The sequence below is a fragment of the Hirundo rustica genome, chromosome 20, assembly GCF_015227805.2.
Source record: "Hirundo rustica isolate bHirRus1 chromosome 20, bHirRus1.pri.v3, whole genome shotgun sequence".
Lineage (NCBI taxonomy): Eukaryota > Metazoa > Chordata > Aves > Passeriformes > Hirundinidae > Hirundo > Hirundo rustica.
This window is the reverse complement of record NC_053469.1, coordinates 3,194,800-3,213,224: the sequence shown is the minus strand read 5'-3', so window position 1 is coordinate 3,213,224 and position 18,425 is coordinate 3,194,800. Positions and strand designations below refer to the sequence as shown.

The window sequence follows — 18,425 nt, the reverse complement described above, 5'->3', positions numbered from 1 at the left end:
CACTTGCAGGGATGGAGCATCCACAGCTTCTCTACCCACCCTCACAGGGAAGAATTTCTTCCCAAAATCCAATCCAAGCCTACTCTTTTTCAGTTTATTGCCATTCCCCCATGTCCTGTCAGCTCTCCCCTTTTTAGAGTGGCTGTGAAAAGAAAGTTCAGGTGCTTGAGGGAGTTGTCCTGCCCTCGGAACAAAGTGGAATCTAGATGTTGTTGAAGAGAAAAACATGGATTAGAGCAGCACCAGAGCATGGAGATGATTGTCTCTGCTTCCCAACCTCATCATCCCAGGGTTTTATTACCTGCATTTCTGCAAAAGCCCTTTGCAGGCCTGGAGAGGCTGCAAGATGTGAAATGTGCTCATAAAATACACAGAGCTGTCCGTTTCTGACCACGGTTTCACAGACTCCGGCAGGGTCACGCTGCTCCCTTTTCCCCCTCAGCCCCAGGGAAGAGCAAAGTTCAGTGCCAGGGTTTTTCCTCCAGCGTTCCAGGGAGCAAATCCCTGTGCAGCAGGAGCCAGGCTGCACATACCTGCACAGTTCTCTGGATTTCAGAGTGGATCAGCTCAGAGCAAAACCGGATGGCAGCCGAGGACAAACCTCCCCAGCCACCACGGGCCCTTCCCTGCCCTCACAGAGCACAGTTTGTGCCCAAGCACAGCTCCTTGCCTGGATTTTCCTACCACAGCCGGTCCAGGCTGTTCCAGCAGGGTTTATTACAGTTTCTTGGGTTTGTTTTGCTTCTTGACCGTTTTTTTGGGGGGGGGGTTTTGGTTTTTTTTTAGTTCCCCCCTCCTTGTAATCAGCAGTAATTTATTGTCTGTAATTTGGGATTAGCCGTATATGGTCAAAGAAGGGGAATCTGGAGAGGTTCCCATGGCACATGTGCTTGGGGATATCGATTTCTGCACTGTCCCTTTCACCCTGCTAAAAACAGATCCTCATCCTCGCTCTGTCCTGTCCTGGGGGCTGTGCCAGAGCAGGGGCTTCTCCTCCAGCCCCACCACAGTGCTGGAGGGAGAAATACCACCAGCGCAGGGCTGCAGGGGGAATTAAACCCTTTTAAATGAGGGTCTGGGAACACTGCAGTGAGCCAGAACATTTGGGATTGGGGTACGAGGTGAGGAAAAATCTGTAGTGACAGAGTAAACCTTTGAGTGCTCCCCAAATCCCTGGAGCATCCGCGCTCGGGTGAGGCTGGAAGAGATGGAGGGAGAGCACAGAGGGGCTCCTGCCCGCCTGGAGAGCCCGGAGGCGCTTGGCTGATGGTTTTTGTGCTGCCTTTCAGACTCCAAGGGCCTCTCGAACCCGGCCGAGGTGGAGGCGCTGCGGGAGAAGGTGTACGCGTCACTAGAGGCTTACTGCAAACACAAATACCCCGACCAGCCCGGCAGGTGAGCTCCCTGTGCCCCTCCTGTACCCTGCAAACCCCCTGCAATGGGTGCTGTGGCTCCCGGGGCACCCTTGGGTCCCTTCTGTTCCGGGCTCTCTGTTCCCAGCCATTCCCTGCGGATGAACCGCTCGTTTCTCCCCGCTCCGGCTGCGAGCATCCCTAAAAAGAACCCCAAAAAACCCTCCTCCTGTGCAGAGCTCTTTATCCCCTCACCAGGAAATCCAGCGAGGTGGGCAGACCTGAGGATCCCCAGCTCCCACAGCCCCGGCAGTGGGATGAGCACGTGTGGGCAGGGGGTATCATTTCCCTTTTGGAAACCGCGGCGAGCGAAACCGCAGCCGAAAACAGGACTCGCATGGAGTTAATTTTCGGTGGCAGATGAGCATCATTGCTGGGAAGTGAAAGCTTCGATTGATGCTCTTTTCCTCCCCTCCCTGCCTCCCCCAATCCAGCTGGGAATGGGAGGGGGGGGATTAGGAATGCGTTCCTGGACCGCTCGGCAGCTGAGTGGGCGCGTTTTCCCAGTCACAGCCCGGAGCTGGCAACTGCCAGTTAAGTTCCTGACAGCTCCTTGAGAAACCCAGCAAAGCGCTGGGAAGCTGCTGCTGGTGCACCAGTGTTAGGGAAAAGCAGCCCAGGCAGCTGGGATTTGCACCTCACCTGCGTTCCTGCCCTTGTGTGGATGGTTAAATGAAAAGGATGCTTTCACAGCGTGCCCTCACAAGTGAGGGTGGATTTGTTCTTTCTTCCCCCCACTTTGGGTCCCAGAGTGCTGGCAGATGAGGAGAGGTGTGTTGTGAAGGGGTTTCTGGGGTGTTCCTGCTTGGTTTGAGGCAGGCAGTGAGGTTGAGGGTGCCCTGGGGTGTTTTGGGGTTGTGGTGAGCAGGGGGATTGAGGGCACGGAGCAGGGCTCTCACCTCTCCTCTCCCAGGGCTTTGTGTGCGCTCAAGCTGCCTCCTCTCCCAGAGAGCTTTATCAAATTGCATTTCTGGGGCAAATCCTGAGCCGGGCCCTGCACTTTGGCTGTGGTGGTGTTGCAGCAGAGCTGTTCTGGCACCAGGAGCCCTGGGAATCACGGCCAGCAGCTCTCCTGGGTGATGCCCTTGGTGGGGTGAGCAATTGCTTTGCCCGCCGTGCAAGATCTGCAGCCCTGGCACACACAGGGGGTGGCACAGGCACAGCCCTGCTCCCCAAACCCCCCAAGCACAGACACTGAGCCACAGCCCACACCGGTTCCCCAGGGCTCTGCCTCAGCTCTCAGTGGTGTTTCAGGGAGTGTTTTAGATCCAAAAGCTGCACCGAGGGCTCTGGAATTTAATCTCTCCCTGGCTTCGAGTGACCTTGGGCTGGGAACCTTGTGTGATGCTCACAGCCATCCTTGGTGACCTGAGAGGTTCTGCACGCTCAGGGATGTCCTGAGAGCTGTGCCAGGGCCCTGCTGCCCTCCCCGCGTCCCTCGGTGGTGCAGGCGGTGGTGGCACCATCCCAGGAGCCTCAGGAGGGTGAACCCTAGAGCTGGGAGCCCCCTGGGATTGCACAGGAGCTTCCCAAAGTTCTCCCAAACTCTGGGCACCCTCCTGGCCCGGTGGCACAATGTGATCACCAGCTGGGGCTGGAAAAACCTTCTTCCAAACGACTGGAGCCTTCCCCTGCTCCACGCCAGGAGGGAGTTGTGGAATTCCCACTTTTCCAGGTTCCCTTGGGTTCAGGGCTTCCTCCAAATCCCCATCCAGCAGCAGCTTGGGAGCACCCTGTAAACACCAGAAGGGAATTTTTCTGCACAGAGAGAGAGGAATTCCCAGGAGAAGCCCAGCCCTGCTCCCCCCGTGCAGCCCCTGCTGCTGCTCAGGGAGGGCTGGGTGCCTACGTGACACCCGGCAGCCTCAGGGAATCGGGAATCAGGAATCAGGGCTCTCTTCTCCCCTCCCAGCCCCTGGCACGCTGTGCTCTGGGCTGGTTATCTCACAGTTAAACGTGTCCCAGGGCTGGAGCCATCATCTGGTTTGGTTTAAAGTGAAACTTCCTGAATGGGATGGTAGGGCTGATTTGTTTTTCCTGGCTCTGCTCCCGCCGTTCTCGCCAGCTCAGCAGAAAAAAAAAAAAAAAAAAAGAAATTAAAAATAGGGAGAGGGAGTTGTGCATGCATGTAGAATATCTGTGTGCTTGTGCATGTCTGTGTGTGTGCTTTCTGCAAGGTCCCATTCTCCCTGGCCCTTTGCTGCTCTTCCAGCCCTGATTTTTGCAGCAGCAAAAGCAGATAACCCTGCTGATGCCGTGGAAAAGGCTTTTTCCCCGGGTTGGGAGCGCTCACATGAGGAGGTGACATCCAGTGGCACCTGGGGTGCTCCAGAGGCACTCTTGCAGGAGCTGGTGGCTTTCTCCCGGCTCCACAGCTTCTCCTCACCCTCTGAGCCCAACGCCCTGGCGTGGGTGGCTCGTTTCCATCCTGCCTGGGTCCTGCAGATCTCTCCCAAGCCCTCCTGCCTCGTGTGAACCAAACCTCTCTCCTCCAGGCAGGGCAGGGTGAGGAGAAAGAGGTTTTTTTTGCCCTCCTCGGATTCCTGGGCCCGGGGAAGAGGAGCTCCCCTTTCCCAGCTGGTTTGCCGTGCTCCCTCCAGCTTCTGTGTCACAGACCTTGGGTTCAGCCCTGGCTGGCAGCTGGGATCCTGCCTGGCTGGCAGCGCTCAGCTGGGCACAGCCAGAGCTCGGTGAGGGCTGCTGGAGCTGCTCGGGAGGTGCCCAGAGCCCGCAGGAGCAGGGGCATCGCCCAGCTCACCCTGCTGGGCATCTCCTCCAGCCCCTTCCCCGCTGTTTGCCCTTCTCCCAAGGAGCAGAACTCGAGCTGCTTGCAGCGCTGGCAGTGCCAAGGCCGATCCCGAGGTGCCTCGTCTCCGTGGCTGCACCCCACGAGCATCTCGGGGTGTCCCCCAGTGCAGGGCTGACCTTGCATTCCTTGTGCAGTTCTTCCAGTGTGGGATTGTTGTGCATCTCCCCCGTGGCTGCCTCATCTCCGAGGCCGGGCTGTAATTAATGATTTCTCTGCTGTCCTGGGGTGATTTTTTGATGCTTGTAATCCCCAGTTGTCTGTGCTGTATATTAAGTCCTTCACTTCTAAGACCGGTTCTGAGAGCGAAGCTGGGGAAGGAAGGAGTTTGGTTTGGGTTTGCTTTCCAGAGGGCCTCCTTTCGGAGGTTTTCTCCCAAATTTGCCCTAAACCAGGACCCCGCACAGCTCTGGGTGTATCCCCACGAGTTGCTTTGCAAGAGGCCGGCTCTGACTCCAAACCTGGGGGTGCCGGTGCCGGGGCAGGGCTGCACCCGTGCGCTGTGTGACCGTGCCGTGTCTCCCGTTCCCCAGGTTTGCCAAGCTCCTGCTCCGCCTCCCAGCCCTGCGGTCCATCGGCCTGAAATGCCTGGAGCACCTCTTCTTCTTCAAGCTAATAGGCGACACGCCCATCGACACCTTCTTGATGGAAATGCTGGAAGCGCCGCACCAAATGACTTAGAGAACTCTGCCGGGTCAGTCCCTCTCCCGGCCCGGGCTCCCTCGGGGCCCTTCCTCCGCTTTTCCCCGTCCCTCCCTGCTGCCCCCAGCTCCGGAGGCACCGTCTGATCCGGGGGACCCCCGGCCCGTCCCGGCCTCCTCGTCGCCTGTCCCCCCCTTTGTCCGTTCGCTGTCACTGCTGCATCTCCAGACCTGCTCGCTGGTTCCCTGTGCTACTTGTAGAGAAGTGGGAGCGGAGAGAGCTTTGCCAACCCCTGTCCCCTCCGTGCCGTGAGGTTTGGGATGAGCTGGCGTCACCCCCGGCCCTCCCCTGGGGACAAGGACGGTGCCAGCCCTCGGGGTGGGGCAGCGGGGTTTGGACGTGCCGAGGGGAGTGGTTGGACTCTGCCGGATTTGCAGCTGGGCTATTTTCAGAGGATGGAGTTTTTTTGAAAAGAAAAAAAAAAAAAAAAAAAAGAAAAAAAAAGAGGAGAAGAAGACAAAAAAAAAAGAAAAAAAAAATTTCTATTTTTGGTTTGTAACTATTCTTAGTAGTCTCGGTAGTTGCTTTGCGGAGGGAGAGGCCGTGCACCGTGAGTGAGTCAGCCGTGGCTGCACGGAGCCTCCTCCTTCCACTTCAGAGCAGAGGATTTGGGATTGAGCTGAATCCCCCCCTAAATGGCACAGGAAATGCCCCTTTGGCCACCCCAAAGGTGCCCGGGCACGGCTGCCCACCCCAAAGGCGCCCATGTGGATGTGAGCCAGCTGCAGCACTTGGCTTTAAGGCTGCCAGGGACTCCCCGTGCCCTTCCCCAGCTCCTGGGGGCTTGCTGGGACCCCTGCCCTCAGCACAGCATCCCAGGATATCCCAGTGCTGTCCCAGGATATCCCAGTGCTGTCCCAGGATATCGCAGTGCTGTCCCAGGATATCCCAGTGCTGCCCCAGGATATCCCAGTGCTGTCCCAGGATATCCCAGTGCTGTCCCAGGATATCCCAGTGCTGCCCCACTCCGGGGTTTCGGCTCACCCAGGACGCTGCTCCTGTTGTTTCACCCCTTCGAAACACCAAAAGGCAACAATTAGTGTCCAGGCTGGTTAATTGCAGCTGTTAATTAGTGGCGAAGCAAGAGCAGGGCTGCCCCTGCCCTGGATGGGCCCGGCTGGGTGGGGGATGTGGCAGTGCCATCCCTGTCCTCTCCGGGATTCCGAGAGCACCGAAAGCACCTTGGCTTTTGCACAACCCTTTCCTTTGAGTCTTGGTGTGACGGCGGGGAGCTGGACAGGATTTTGGGGATGAGGGACTGCAGTCCCAGGGATGTGCCCATTCCCCACGGGATGGGATTTGTGGCCAGAGGGAGCAATCCCCCTTCACCTCCCCGTTCCGCCCTCATCAGGGTCTCCAGCACCCCACCAACATGGATCGGAGAGAAAACGAAGCCCAGGGAGCGATGAGCGGTGTTGGGAAAGGTTTTCCCCCACTCGGCAGGATGGACACGCTGTGCTGGGAGCTGAGAACGAGGTGCCTGTGGGCCAGGGCTTCCCCACGGCTTCCGTGCGCCCTGTGCTTTAAAACGCAAAGGATGAGGTCCCAAAGATCCTCCTCTTGCTCCCCGTGGTTTGCGGCTGGTTGCAAACTCCTCCTCTGTTCCTGTGGATGGAGCAGCAGCCGCCTCCCCACTCCCACCTCTGTCCTGGAGGGGACACCGTTGCCACCCGCCTGTTGTCACCCCGGCTGGCAGCTGCAGTGCCCGGCTCCATCCCCAGAATCCAAACCCGCTCCGGATTTCAGGTGGTGCCTCCCGCTGGGGCTGGCCCGGATCGGCAGAGGCGCGCAGAGCGCCTTGGCTCTGTTCCCCCAGCAGCCTGCAAGCCTCTGAAAATATTATTAAACAGCTTCACCCTGCAAGAATTTGCCAAGGGAACGAGGCAGGAGGAATGAAATCTGGCGAGGGTGCCAGGAGATGCCAGCAGGCTGTTCGCTGCCGGCGGGAGGCTGGCACAGCCCCGGGGGTGGCAGATCCCAAAGCCCCAAGCCCACCCAGCCCCCGGGCAGCCCCCAGGCCCCAGGCCGGCTCTCCCAGCGGAAAGAAGCCTGGGAATTGCTTGCCACAGAAGAAAAGCTTTGGGGAAGTTGGTGGATGTTGCACTAGGATAAACCCGCTGGCCTCTGGGGGGTGGAGCCAATTTTTTACCTGGTGGGTGGATGAGGAGGGGCTCGTGGGTGCTGTGGTGGCACAGCAGGAGCTCCCATCCCATCCCATCCCATCCCATCCATCCCATCCCATCCCTTTCCAGTCTGTCATGTTCCATCATCTTCCATCTCCTTTCTTCCCCGTCTATTCCCATCCCATCCTGTCCTGTCCCACCCTGTCCCATTTCATCCCATCCCATCTCAGGTCATCCAGTCTTCATGCAATCCCATCCCACCCATCCCATCCCATCCCATCCCATCCCATCCCATCCCATCCCATCCCATCCCATCCCATCCCATCCATCCCATCCCATCCATCCCATCCCATCCCATCCCATCCCATCCCATCCCATCCCATCCCATCCCATCCCATCCCATCCCATCCCACCCCGCCCCATTCCCATCTGACCTTACAGGCTCCCTCTCAGGACCATCCCTGTGCCTCAGTTTCCCTGCTGGAGTCCACGCCCATTTTTGGGAGAGGCTGAGCCTCATCCTGAGGGTTTCACTTTTCAGCTGGTGAAAGGGAGCTGGGATTCCCTGAGCCCCCGAAGCCCAGCCCAGCCCCTCCATCCTCATCCCAGCCCTTCCCGTGGGAAGAAGCTTTTGTGTGTGGGGAGCAGCCAGAGCAGCCTTAAAGCAACGAGCTTTGCAGGAGTTTGGGTATTTCCTTTGTTTTCTTTTCACTTTGGGCTTTTTTTTGCTGTTGTCCTGATCACGATGAGGCTGAGTGTGGAGAGGTGAGGTGGCTGGAGGAAAACAAAAGGCACATGAATTCCCTGGAGAGGTGGGACGTGGATTTAAGCAGCTCTCAGTACTCCTGCAAAAACCTGCCGTTTGTAAGGATTATTTTAATTCCTCTCTGTTGGTGGGACAATCTTTAATTTTCTCGACAGCACAAACATCAGCCTTTCAACCACCCCTCACTGCACGTCCAGCCCAATCTGACCCAATCCAGCACATCCCAAACCCCTCCCCACGGGAATGCCGAGCTTCCCTTGGTGCTGGCATCACCCAGGGGTGGCGTTTGGGGAAGGAGGATGTGACAAACCTTGGTCTCCACCGCAGCGGGGAGAGCCCTGGGCTGGGCTCCTGGTCCCAAATCCAGGCTGGGCTCCTGATCCCAAATCCAGGCTGGGCTCCCGATCCCAAATCCAGGCTGGGCTGCTGATCCCAAAATCAGGCTGGGCTGTGATCCCAAAACCACGCTGGGCTCCTGATCCCAAATCCATGCTGGGCTCCCGATCCCAAATCCAGGCTGGGCCACTGATCCCAAAATCAGGCTGGGCTCCTGATCCCAAATCCACACTGGGCTCCTGATCCCCAATCCAGGCTGGGCTGTGATCCCCAATCCAGGCTGTGATCCCCAATCCGGGCTGTGATCCCCGATCCGGGCTGTGATCCCCAATCTGGGCTCTGATCCCAAATCCAGGGTCTGATCTCCAATCCAGGCTCTGATCCCCGATCCGGGCTGTGATCCCCAATCCAGGCTCTGATCCCCGATCCAGGCTGTGATCCCCAATCCGGGCTCTGATCCCCAATCCGGGCTGTGATCCCCGATCCAGGCTCTGATCCCCGATCCAGGCTGTGATCCCCAATCCGGGCTGTGATCCCCAATCCAGGCTCTGATCCCCGATCCAGGCTGTGATCCCCGATCCGGGCTGTGATCCCCGATCCGGGCTGTGATCCCCGATCCGCGCTGTGATCCCCGATCCGGGCTCTGATCCCCGATCCGGGCTGTGATCCCTGATCCGGGCTCTGATCCCCAATCCGGGCTGTGATCCCCGATCCGCGCTGTGATCCCCAATCCGGGCTGTGATCCCCGATCCGCGCTGTGATCCCCGATCCGGGCTCTGATCCCCGATCCGGGCTCTGCTCCCCAATCCAGGCTGTGATCCCCGATCCGGGCTCTGCTCCCCAATCCAGGCTGTGATCCCCAATCCAGGCTGTGATCCCCGATCTGGGCTCTGCACCCCAATCCGGGCTCTGATCCCCGATCCAGGCCCTGATCCCCGATCCGGGCTCTGATCCCCGATCCAGGCCCTGATCCCCGATCCGGGCTCTGATCCCCGATCCAGGCTCTGATCCCCAATCCGGGCTCTGATCCCCGATCCGGGCTCTGCTCCCCGTGCCGTGCCGGGCTGTGTGTGAGTGTCCGTGTGTTACTGTAGATATCCACACTGTATAATACCCACTCACATTTACACATAGACAACTGTAGCAGTTGCAGACTCTCCCTGGCTTTTTTGTCGTTTAAGTCGATTCTTCTTCCTTTTTTTTTCTATTTTGTGTGTGGTTTGGTTTTTTTTTCCTCTCCTCGCTATTTTTTTTTTCCCCCTCCTTGTTTTGCTTGCATTGCATCCGAATCCCTTTCCAAATTGGCAGATGCCAAATCTGGATTTTTATTCCTCGAGACAAAGGAACTGCATCTATTTTAAGATGCCTTTTTTGGTTTTTTGTTGTTTTTTTTTTTCTTCTTCTTCATTTTCTTTCATTTTTCTTTTATTTTTCTTCTTCTTTTTTTTTTCTTTCTTTCTTTCAAGCAGGTGGTTTGGAGTAAAAGAATAGCTTTAGCAATTCCCAATACTTAGTGATGGATGCCTTGGCTATGGGATACATAGATTAAAAAAAAAAAAGAAAAAAAGACATTAAAATTTAGAATGATTAAAAAAAAAGATAAGGAAAAAAAAATATCTAAAGCATCAATAAAGTTAAAATCTATTTTTGTACAAATGTAATTTTATCCCTTACCTTATCCTTGGATATTTTCTTTCCTGGATTGTTTTGTTTCTTCTACAGAGATTGTTATGAACTCTCTCTATTTTTTTCTCTCTTTCTCTCTGTAAGTGTTCAGCCACAGGGATGTGGAGAAGAGGGAGAAACTTTCTGACCGTGTTTTAAAGGCTTTATATGAAATCTCTTTTGAAATAATTTTTTTGAATGAACTTTTTATTTTTTTTTCTTCCCCCCCACCACTTCCAAAATGTTTTTGGGCATGGGAGAGGGGTGGGAGGGAGGGGGAGGGCTGGTCTGGGGGTGTCTTTTGTCACGTATCTCTGGCGTTCCCGCAGGTCTGTTTTACTGTGAAATCACTACCGTATATTATTATTATTCACTTCAAAAACGACAAAAAAGGTTAAAAAAAAAAAAAAAAAAAGAAAAGAAGGAAAAAAAAAACAAAAAAAGAGAGAGAGAGAGAGGAAGAACCTCTGCTGGAAACGCCAGTATTTTGAGAACAATTGTATTAGAATTGTGGGGGGAAAAAAATAAGAAATGAGAAGAAAAAAGAAAAAAAAAAAGAGAAAAAGAAAAAAAAGGAGGAAAAAAAAAAAAAAAAAAGAAAATATACGAGCATTTTAAAATATAACCCAGTCCAAGTCCTCGTTTGTTCTTTTTGGTGTATCTTGGGGTGGTTGAGGGGGGCTGTCCCCGTCAGGGTCCCCATTCCCGGGCACTGCAAATCCAAGGAGACCCCGGCTGGCTGCAGGGAGGGAGCGAGCGAGCCCCAGCTCTCGCCAGGACTTTCCCCTTTCCCTCGGCTGTTTTCCACGGGAGATGTCCCGATGCCTTGGTCCCCGCTGCGTGTCGCAGGGATGCCAGCGGTGACATTCCCGTCGCTGCCTGCGGGGCGCATCCCGGGGCTGCGGCTGGGGTCTGTCCCAGTGCCAGGGCTCGGCTCTGGGGGCACCGAGGGATTTTTGGGGCTGGGCAGCGCTCGGCATGGGATGAGGGCGATGTTTTCCAGCCCCGATCCCTCCTGGAGCGGCCCCCGGAGCGGAGGAGGGGAGAACGGGAGCTTTCAGCCCGAGTTTAAACCCGGATTTGTTGCCGGGTTCAGACGGGACTGAACTCGCTCCGGGCTTTACGGGCGGGATAAATCCTCCCCCGCCGGCTGCGGATGGAAAAACAGAGGCTCCATTCGGTTAGCGCCCATCCGTGTTTCCTCATTTGGGAAAAACGAGTGTTTCCATTCGGGAAGGAGGCTCGAGGAGGGCAGGGGAAGGAGCACAGGGGTTTTTTTTTACCTGCTCCCACTCCCCGCCCCGCTTCGGGAGCCCGCAGGGAGCCGGGAGCCCCGGCCACGCTCCCATCTCCAGCGGCTCAGGGCGCCTCGTCAACCTCCGGGTGTTTGGAGAGCAAACACTGACCTCCCTCCCGAGGGTTTCTGTCCCTCTTGTCCCGGGTGGAGCGGGCCGGGGTCCGTGGGGCAGAGCCGGGATGCTCCCAGCGCTGCCCGGGTCGCTGCTGCCCGCTGGCTGGGAGACCGCGCTCGGCTTTGAAAAAATCGGCTTTGCTTCTATTTTTAATGATGCTAATAACAGAAAGGGAAGCAGAGACGAGCCGGCCACTGATTTTTGGTGGTTTTTTTGTTTGTTTGTGTGTTTGTGGCTTTTTTTTTGGGGGGGGGGGTGTGGGGTGTGGGTTGTGTGTTGGTTTGGTTTTTGTGGGGTTTTTTTTGTTTGTTTTTTTGTTCCCCCCCCCTTTTTTTTTTTTTTTTTTTTTTTTTTTTTTTTTTTTTTTTTAATCTTGTGTTCGGTTCCTGCTGTATTTTCTGCTTTGGGGGCACTCCCGGACCCCAAACCAGGGCAAGGGCTCTGCTCTCTCTCCTCTGCTGCCGGCGAGGGAGGAGGAGGAGGAGGAGGAGGAGGAGGAGGAGGAGGAGGAGGAGGTGGTTTGCTCCTTGGCCAAGCCGTTGCTGTTTTTCCAGCTTCCGCAGGGATCAAAGCGCCTGTTTTGACTCTCCTCCGGGTTCCTTGATACCGGCAGGTGATTGTGAGGCCATTAAAGCTCTCATCCCATGCCCGAGCTCCGCGCTTTTGTTGTGTCTCCGGGCTGCTGTGCCAGGGATTCACCCTTGCCCTGGGAGCAGCGTGGAGGCCTCGGCGCGGGGAGCTCCGGGGCTCTCCGCTTTATCAGGAACACCGCAATTCCTTAAATCCTGAGCTCTTGGAGATGAGGATCGGGAGGGGGACTCCAGCTTCCCCCGCAAAATGCCATTCCCTGTGCTCAGGGCGCTGCCGGAGGGGATGGAGGGTGGGAGATGCTGCGCTGGGGATGCAGGGCTGGCTCCTGGAAAGAGGCACGGTTTAATTTCCGAGCTCTTGGAAAGAGGCACGGTTTAATTTCCGAGCCTTCCCAGCGCTGACAGAGATGGAGCGGGCTGTCAGCAGGGCGTTTGGGAATCCTTAGGAGAAGGGCTGTGATCCCGGCCCTCAGCCTTGCGGCGAGGAGGGGACTCTCCAAACAAACCCAGACAGATGAGCTCTTTCGCCGGTAATTTGTCACCTCATAATTGCCGAGGAAAAGCAGGTTGGTTTTTTTCTCCTCCTGACCTCTCTCCAGCAACCTTTTCACCCCGCCCGGCCCCGGGCTCGGGGTCTCCTCGGGGCCTCTCGGGGCCGCTTTTTCCCGCAGAGGGCACCTGGTCCTGCAGCAGCGCATTGTCCCGGTGACATTCCCGCGGGGGTCCCCACGCCCACCCCCGGCACGGCCCAGCCTCGCCCCGCTCTGGGCGGAACCCGGAGCGCCGGGGGAGCTGCGAGGATTTCAGGTTCAGGCTCCGTTTCCAATAAATTTCGGGAGTTCTGCTGATCCTCTCCCGTGCCCCAGCGCTTCCCGCTCCATCCCCGGCTCGCCAGGGCGGGGTGGGAATTGCGCTCCCGGCGTTTCCAGGTGGGATTCGGGCTGGGAAGCGCTGGGAGAGATTTTTCCTGCATGTAGAGCGTGGGTGAGAGCGGCGGAGCAGGGCCGGGGCTGCGGAGGCTCCCGGAGCGGGGCTGATCCCACCGGGATTGGGGACAGAGCCCCGGGAACCGCCGGGAGCCGGCCTGGCCCGTCCGAGCGAAGAGCAAAGAGCAAAGAGCTGCTGCCATCTCCCGACCGCAGCGAGCCCTGCCCGGGATGCCCTTCCCTGGCCGGCATCCCAATCCTCTGACCAGGATATCACTCCTTTTCCTGGGCCCCATTCCCATTCCCGGGATCGCACTCCTTTTCCTGGGATCCCACTCCCATTCCCAGGATCCCACTCCCATTCCCAGGATCCCACTCCCATTCCCAGGATCCCACTCCCATTCCAGGAATCTCACTCCTTTTCCTGGATCCCTCTCCCCTGCCCGATTCCCTCTCTCCCTACCCAGCTCCCATTCCCCTGCCCAGAGCAGCCCTGCGGCTGGAATGAAACAATCTGTGTATATATATAAAATATATAAAATAATTGTGGGGCATTTGGGGAGGTTTTAAAGTTTTATTTTGTTTGTTTTTTTCTCTTCTGCCCTCACCCTGCGAGGCTGTGAGGATGAGGCAGTGAAGCTCTGCCTCTCTCCCTCCCCAGCTCCCCAAATCAGGCCCTTCTGGGCCGTTTTCTGCCCCTAAAAGATGCTTTGCTCTCAATCACTTCCATCTCCTTCCCTCCTCCTTGCCCCGGCTCTGGAATTCCTGTCCTGACCCCAAAATTCCTGTCCTGACTCCGAAATTTCCTGCTGAGGCGAGTTGCACAGCCCAACAGCCCAAACATTGAATTTCAATGAGTTTTAACCCATTTTCCCTTCGCGGGATGCCCGTGCCAGCTCCTCCCTCGCAGCCTGACCAAGGGTTAACAAACCCTCGTTTAAATCATTGCCTAAACCGAGGCTCTTTCACTTCCAAAGAGCCCCAGATCCCGAGGCACGGGCGAGAAATACCAGCCACAAGAATTCTGCATCTCCCTGCCTTACAACACTGGCAGTGAAACCTTGTTTGGCTTCGGAGGCGAAGATTTTCCACCGCGGGCTCCAGCGCCGCCCCGTTGCTCTAAGCCCACATCTTGTTTTTCTTCTGACAGAGTGAGGTATGATTCTTGGCTGGGGGAGCCAAGGCGAAATGAAAAGATGCTTTTAGAGCTCATTCACTCAACACTCACCCCAGAACCCAAGGGGAGGGTCAGATGGAAATTCGCTGGAGTTATCAGCCAGGCTTTCTGCTGGATTCCTTCTGTGGCGGGCATTAGGCTGAAGAGCATGAAGTGAAGGCACAAGTGTTGGCTGGGGTGCTGGTAAAGGTAGAAAAGCCTGATGATTAAAGCAGCCAGGGCATTGAATTTATTTTCCTGTGAAAAGCTCGTGTTGGAGTCATTGAGTGATTCCTGAGGACTTGGCTCTCGGGGTTCGTTTTGTCTGGATCTTTTAATTTATAACATAAAAGCCTCCTGCTTGTAAGAGGAGCAGCCCCATCCTTGTGTGAGTTCACTGGGGAGAGAGCCGAGGGATGGAGGGGGAATTTCCTGGCTCAAGGCTGGCCCCAGCAGACTGGGAAGGGTTGGACTCGATGGTCTCCAAGTTCTTTTCCAGCCTGGGTGATCCTGGGTGTTCCTGCTTTGCTGCTGGTGAGCTTTGCAGGCTGGGGTCCCTTCCTGGGGCTCCCACTCAGGAGTGGGGGCTGCTTTCCACTCGTCCTGATTGTGGTGAGTGAGGGATTGGCATTCCTGCCCCATCCCGAGCCACTTTTCCCATCCTTATTCCTGCGTCAGGGCATGTCCTGACAGCCAGAGGTTTCCAGAGGTGGATGAGGATTGCTGAGATAAGAGGGGAGCCAGCACTGGGCAGGCACAGGGGTCTCCTTCCTAGCGAGAATGTGGCTTTTCTTGATTATTTTCTGTATTTTCTTGATTAAAAGCGGGATTTTCACCATTTTCACCTCTGTGAAATGTTCTTCTTGACTGCTCAGTCTTTTCCTGCTTGCCAGGGAGAGGGAGAGGGATACAGCACATCACTGGAGAGTGGTGTGGTCCTCAGGGCTGTGTCACCAGGAGGGGCTGGAGGAGCTGCAGCTTCATCTCCATGGCAGGGAAGCGGTTCCAGAGCCCTGGAAGAGCCTGGGAAGGGGTTAAACCTCACTGCAGACGGAGGAAACCTTTGTCCCTGCAATGTCCCACCAGCCCAGAGCGAGGGGAAAGCCTTTCCTCAGCCCTGGGCTGGCGGTGAAGTGAATTGTGATCCCCAAATGCCTCAGGATGAGCAGAGAGGAATGGCACTGTCCTGCTGCCGTGGGGGTCTCAGCCCCCACCAGCCACCAGCCAGAGTCCTTCATCCCTGCTCCAGCCCTGTCCCATCCTCATCCCAGCCCTGTCCCATCCTCATCCCAGCCCTGTCCCATCATCATCCCAGCCCTGTCCCATCCTCATCCCAGCCCTGTCCCATCCTCATCCCAGCCCTGTTCCAGCCCTGTCCCATCCTCATCCCAGCCCTGTTCCAGCCCTGTCCCATCCTCTTCCCAGCCCTGCTCCACCCTGCTTCATCCTTGTCTCAGTCCTGCTCCAGCCCTGCCTGATTCCTGTCCCATCCTTGTCCCTGCTCCAACCCTCTCCCATATTTTTCCCATCCCTGTCCTGTCCCTGCCCCAACCCTTCTCCATCCCTGCTCCACCCCAGTCCATCCCTCTTCAGTCCCACGCACTCCAGGCGGCAGGGAGGTGGCAGGGAGGTGGCAGGGTGACACAGCAGAGTGGCAGGGTGTCAGGGCAGGGTGACAGAGCTGCTCCCAGGTGTCCATCACCCTCAGCCTCCCCTCCCCTCCCAGCCCGAGCAGACTCCTCCCGTTCCCGGGCGCTCCCGGGACGTTTCCTCACGCTGGAACTGGATCCTCCGCTCCGAGGAGAAAAGCTTGCTCTGGCCTGTCCGCTCCTGCTCTGGGATTCTTTCCCTCCTCATGGCAAAGAACAGAATTTCCTGCTGTCCGCGGGGTGGGGGTGGCTCCCCAAAGCCCCCCCGGATTAACCCCTGCCTGGAAGGCTCAGGTCTTTATGTGCTGATAAATTTCCTTCTTTCTTTCCAGGGGATCACCGGCCTGTGCCGCCTTCCTCTGCTGGGAGTTCCCACCTCTTCTCTGCCTCCCCAAGCTCTCTGCTTGGCCCCCTTGGAAGAGGATCATTGACAGGAGACTCCTTCCAGTGCTCCCCACGGGTTTCAAAGCCACAAGAGCTCAGTTCAGCCAGTTTTAACTCTGACCTGACCCAGCCCCACATCCCCAGGCACAAATCAGACTGTTCTGGTGACAGCAGAGACACTTGGGGGACCAATTTGTGGCAGTGAAAGGATCAGCCCCGGGAAGTATTCTCCAATTCCAGAGCCATTTGTACATCCAGGCAGCCGTGGATTCACTGGGGTCTGATACGGGATGCTCGCAGAGAAGAAAAATTTGCAGTGGGATGAGTGAGAGGAGGAATTAGGTCCAGGGCATCCCCACGCTGGGATTTAGGAATTCCCCCTGGACTGCTGGGTGCTGTGTGGCCGGTGCCAGCATCCCTGCAGGATCCTGGGGGCTCCCTGAGCCCTCATCCCGCAGCCAAGCAGCAGCAAGGCAGCCGGCGGACGCGATTTGTGGCTGGCTCTCTGCTGTTGTCGCTCCAACCATTCCACCTGAGGAGGCAATAAAGATGAAAGCCGATAATAAGCAGCCAGGCATCATTTCAGGGCCGGGGGGAAGGCTGTAATTTACGGTGCCAGGGCTGCAGGGAGTCCAACTGAGGCTGGGTTATTGACAGCAAGCCTGTGTGGGTTTGTTTCTTACGGTACTTACGCGCGCTCCGAGCGCTCGAGGGTGACGTTTGTAAAAATCTAAAAATACGCAGCCGGCAGCGAACTTCCAGCAGCAGGGAAGGAAGGAGAAGGATTTGTGCCCAGAGCATCGTGAACTTTAAGGGAAGTGTGTTTGTGGGAAAGGTTTTGAAGGGGTTGGAGGAGAGGGGCAAGCTCTAGACTCTGGAGCTGGCTGGGGGCTGTTGGGTTTTGCCGGGGGACTTTATCCAGGGAAAACTCTCGACTCTTCCCAGGGATGTAAATCAGGAATGCTGCTGGAGCCAGGGCAGCTCCGACAAAGGAACCAGGTGTTTTTGTGCTGCCCCGGGTTGTCACCGCTACACCCAGTTCTAGGGAGAGCGCTGGGTGGGGTCTGTGCTCCCAGAGGATTATTCCCAGGCAGGTGTGAGCTGATCCTGGGCTGATCCTGCTCCATGGCTTTTATTCTGGAGCATTTCTGGACCAGGCCAGCTCGAGGCTGAGGGCAAACCTGGCTGTGGTGAGAGCTGTGTCCCCTCTGAGGTGCTCCAGAGCTCAGGGCTACCCCACAGCTCCATGTAAATAAGGGATTTAACCTCAAGGGAAGAGGATTTGGATTGTTTTTTGGGTTTTTTCCTGCCAAAAACAAGCTGTAAAGCATCACTTTCCCTGCAACTACAAGGACTTAACTCCACAAATCCAAGGACCCCCATGATGAAGAGATGTCACCGACCCCTTCCCCAGGAGATTCAACCCATCCTTCTCTTCCAGCCCTGGTCCTGTGGGGGAGGGAGGAGGTGGATCCAGGAAACACAAGGAATGAGTAATCTCTCTGCTGCCTCTGCCAAGGGACCAGAACCAGCCCCACGAGCATCCCACTGCTTGCCAGAGCTCTGGGGTGTCGGCAGGGTTGTGATTTATGGCAATCAATCCGTCAGCCTTATTTATAGCAGCAGCTCCCCGTGGGATTTCACACAGGGAGATTGCCTTGTTCCGTGGCCTCCCTCCTGCCAAAACCATCCCCGGGCCTCCCAACCTTCCTGGAGGCTTTTGTCTTGTCTCTGCCCTGCCCATGCGGGGAGCTGGCATTCCTGCCCCATCCCGAGCCACTTTCCCCATCCTCATTCCTGCATCAGGGCATGTTCTGACAGCCAGAGGTTTCCAGAAGTGGAGGAGGATTGCACTGGGCAGGCACAGGGCTCTCTGCCTAGCGAGAATGTGGATTTTCTTGATTATTTTATGTATTTTCTTGATTAAAAATGGGATTTTCACCTCTGTGAAATGTTCTTCTTGACTGTTCATAATATTTTCCTCCTCGCCAGCTGCTGTTGTCAGGGCCCTTTCCCATCCTGCTGGGATTTTTGCCTGCTTGCCCTGCTACTCAGGCGTCCTCTGGCCCATCCAGGCTGTCCCTCGGGACATTCCTAGAAACATCTGGGAAACACCCTTTTCCCCTGCTTTGGAGTTTGAAAACTCCGAGTCAGACACAGCCGTGAAATTTCCGGAAAACACCCGGCGAACGAAAGGAACGAGCGGATGGGAACGAACCCCTGCTCCCGCGACAGGAGAACCCACTGGGGCTCCCGGGGACTGTAATTACGTTTTCCCTCCGATCAACGGGGAACGGGCACCTGGGGAAAGGGGGGCAGCGAGGGGAGGCGAGGCGCGCCCCGCCTGGAGCTCGGATCAGCCCCGCCGCCGCGCCGTGACGGATGGAGCCCCGGGACGCGCTGCCCGTGAGCGCCCGGCCGCTTCCCCTGGAAATGCAAACCTTATGGGAAGGGAATCAATAATTCCCGGAGCCCGGCTGGCGCTGACACGAGCCCGC

At 56.5% G+C, this 18,425-nt stretch overlaps 1 protein-coding gene across 4 annotated transcripts in view; it reads left to right on the top strand.

The window, feature by feature from the left end:
- The window catches only part of RXRA (retinoid X receptor alpha), a 108,992-nt gene extending 91,136 nt beyond the window's left edge, over positions 1 to 17,856 (top strand). For 2 of the 4 annotated variants that reach the window (XM_040083245.2, XM_040083248.2), the window contains exons 9-10: positions 1,290 to 1,395; positions 4,752 to 5,338. In XM_040083245.2, the coding sequence (XP_039939179.1) occupies positions 1,290 to 1,395; positions 4,752 to 4,899 (254 nt within the window). In that variant the 3' untranslated portion in view covers positions 4,900 to 5,338. Of the gene's footprint in view, positions 1 to 1,289; positions 1,396 to 4,751; positions 5,339 to 6,271; positions 7,320 to 15,875 lie in introns of those variants that run through there. The other 2 variants (XM_040083246.2, XM_040083247.2) reach the window with 2 other exon arrangements.
- Positions 17,857 to 18,425: the final 569 nt, after the last annotated feature.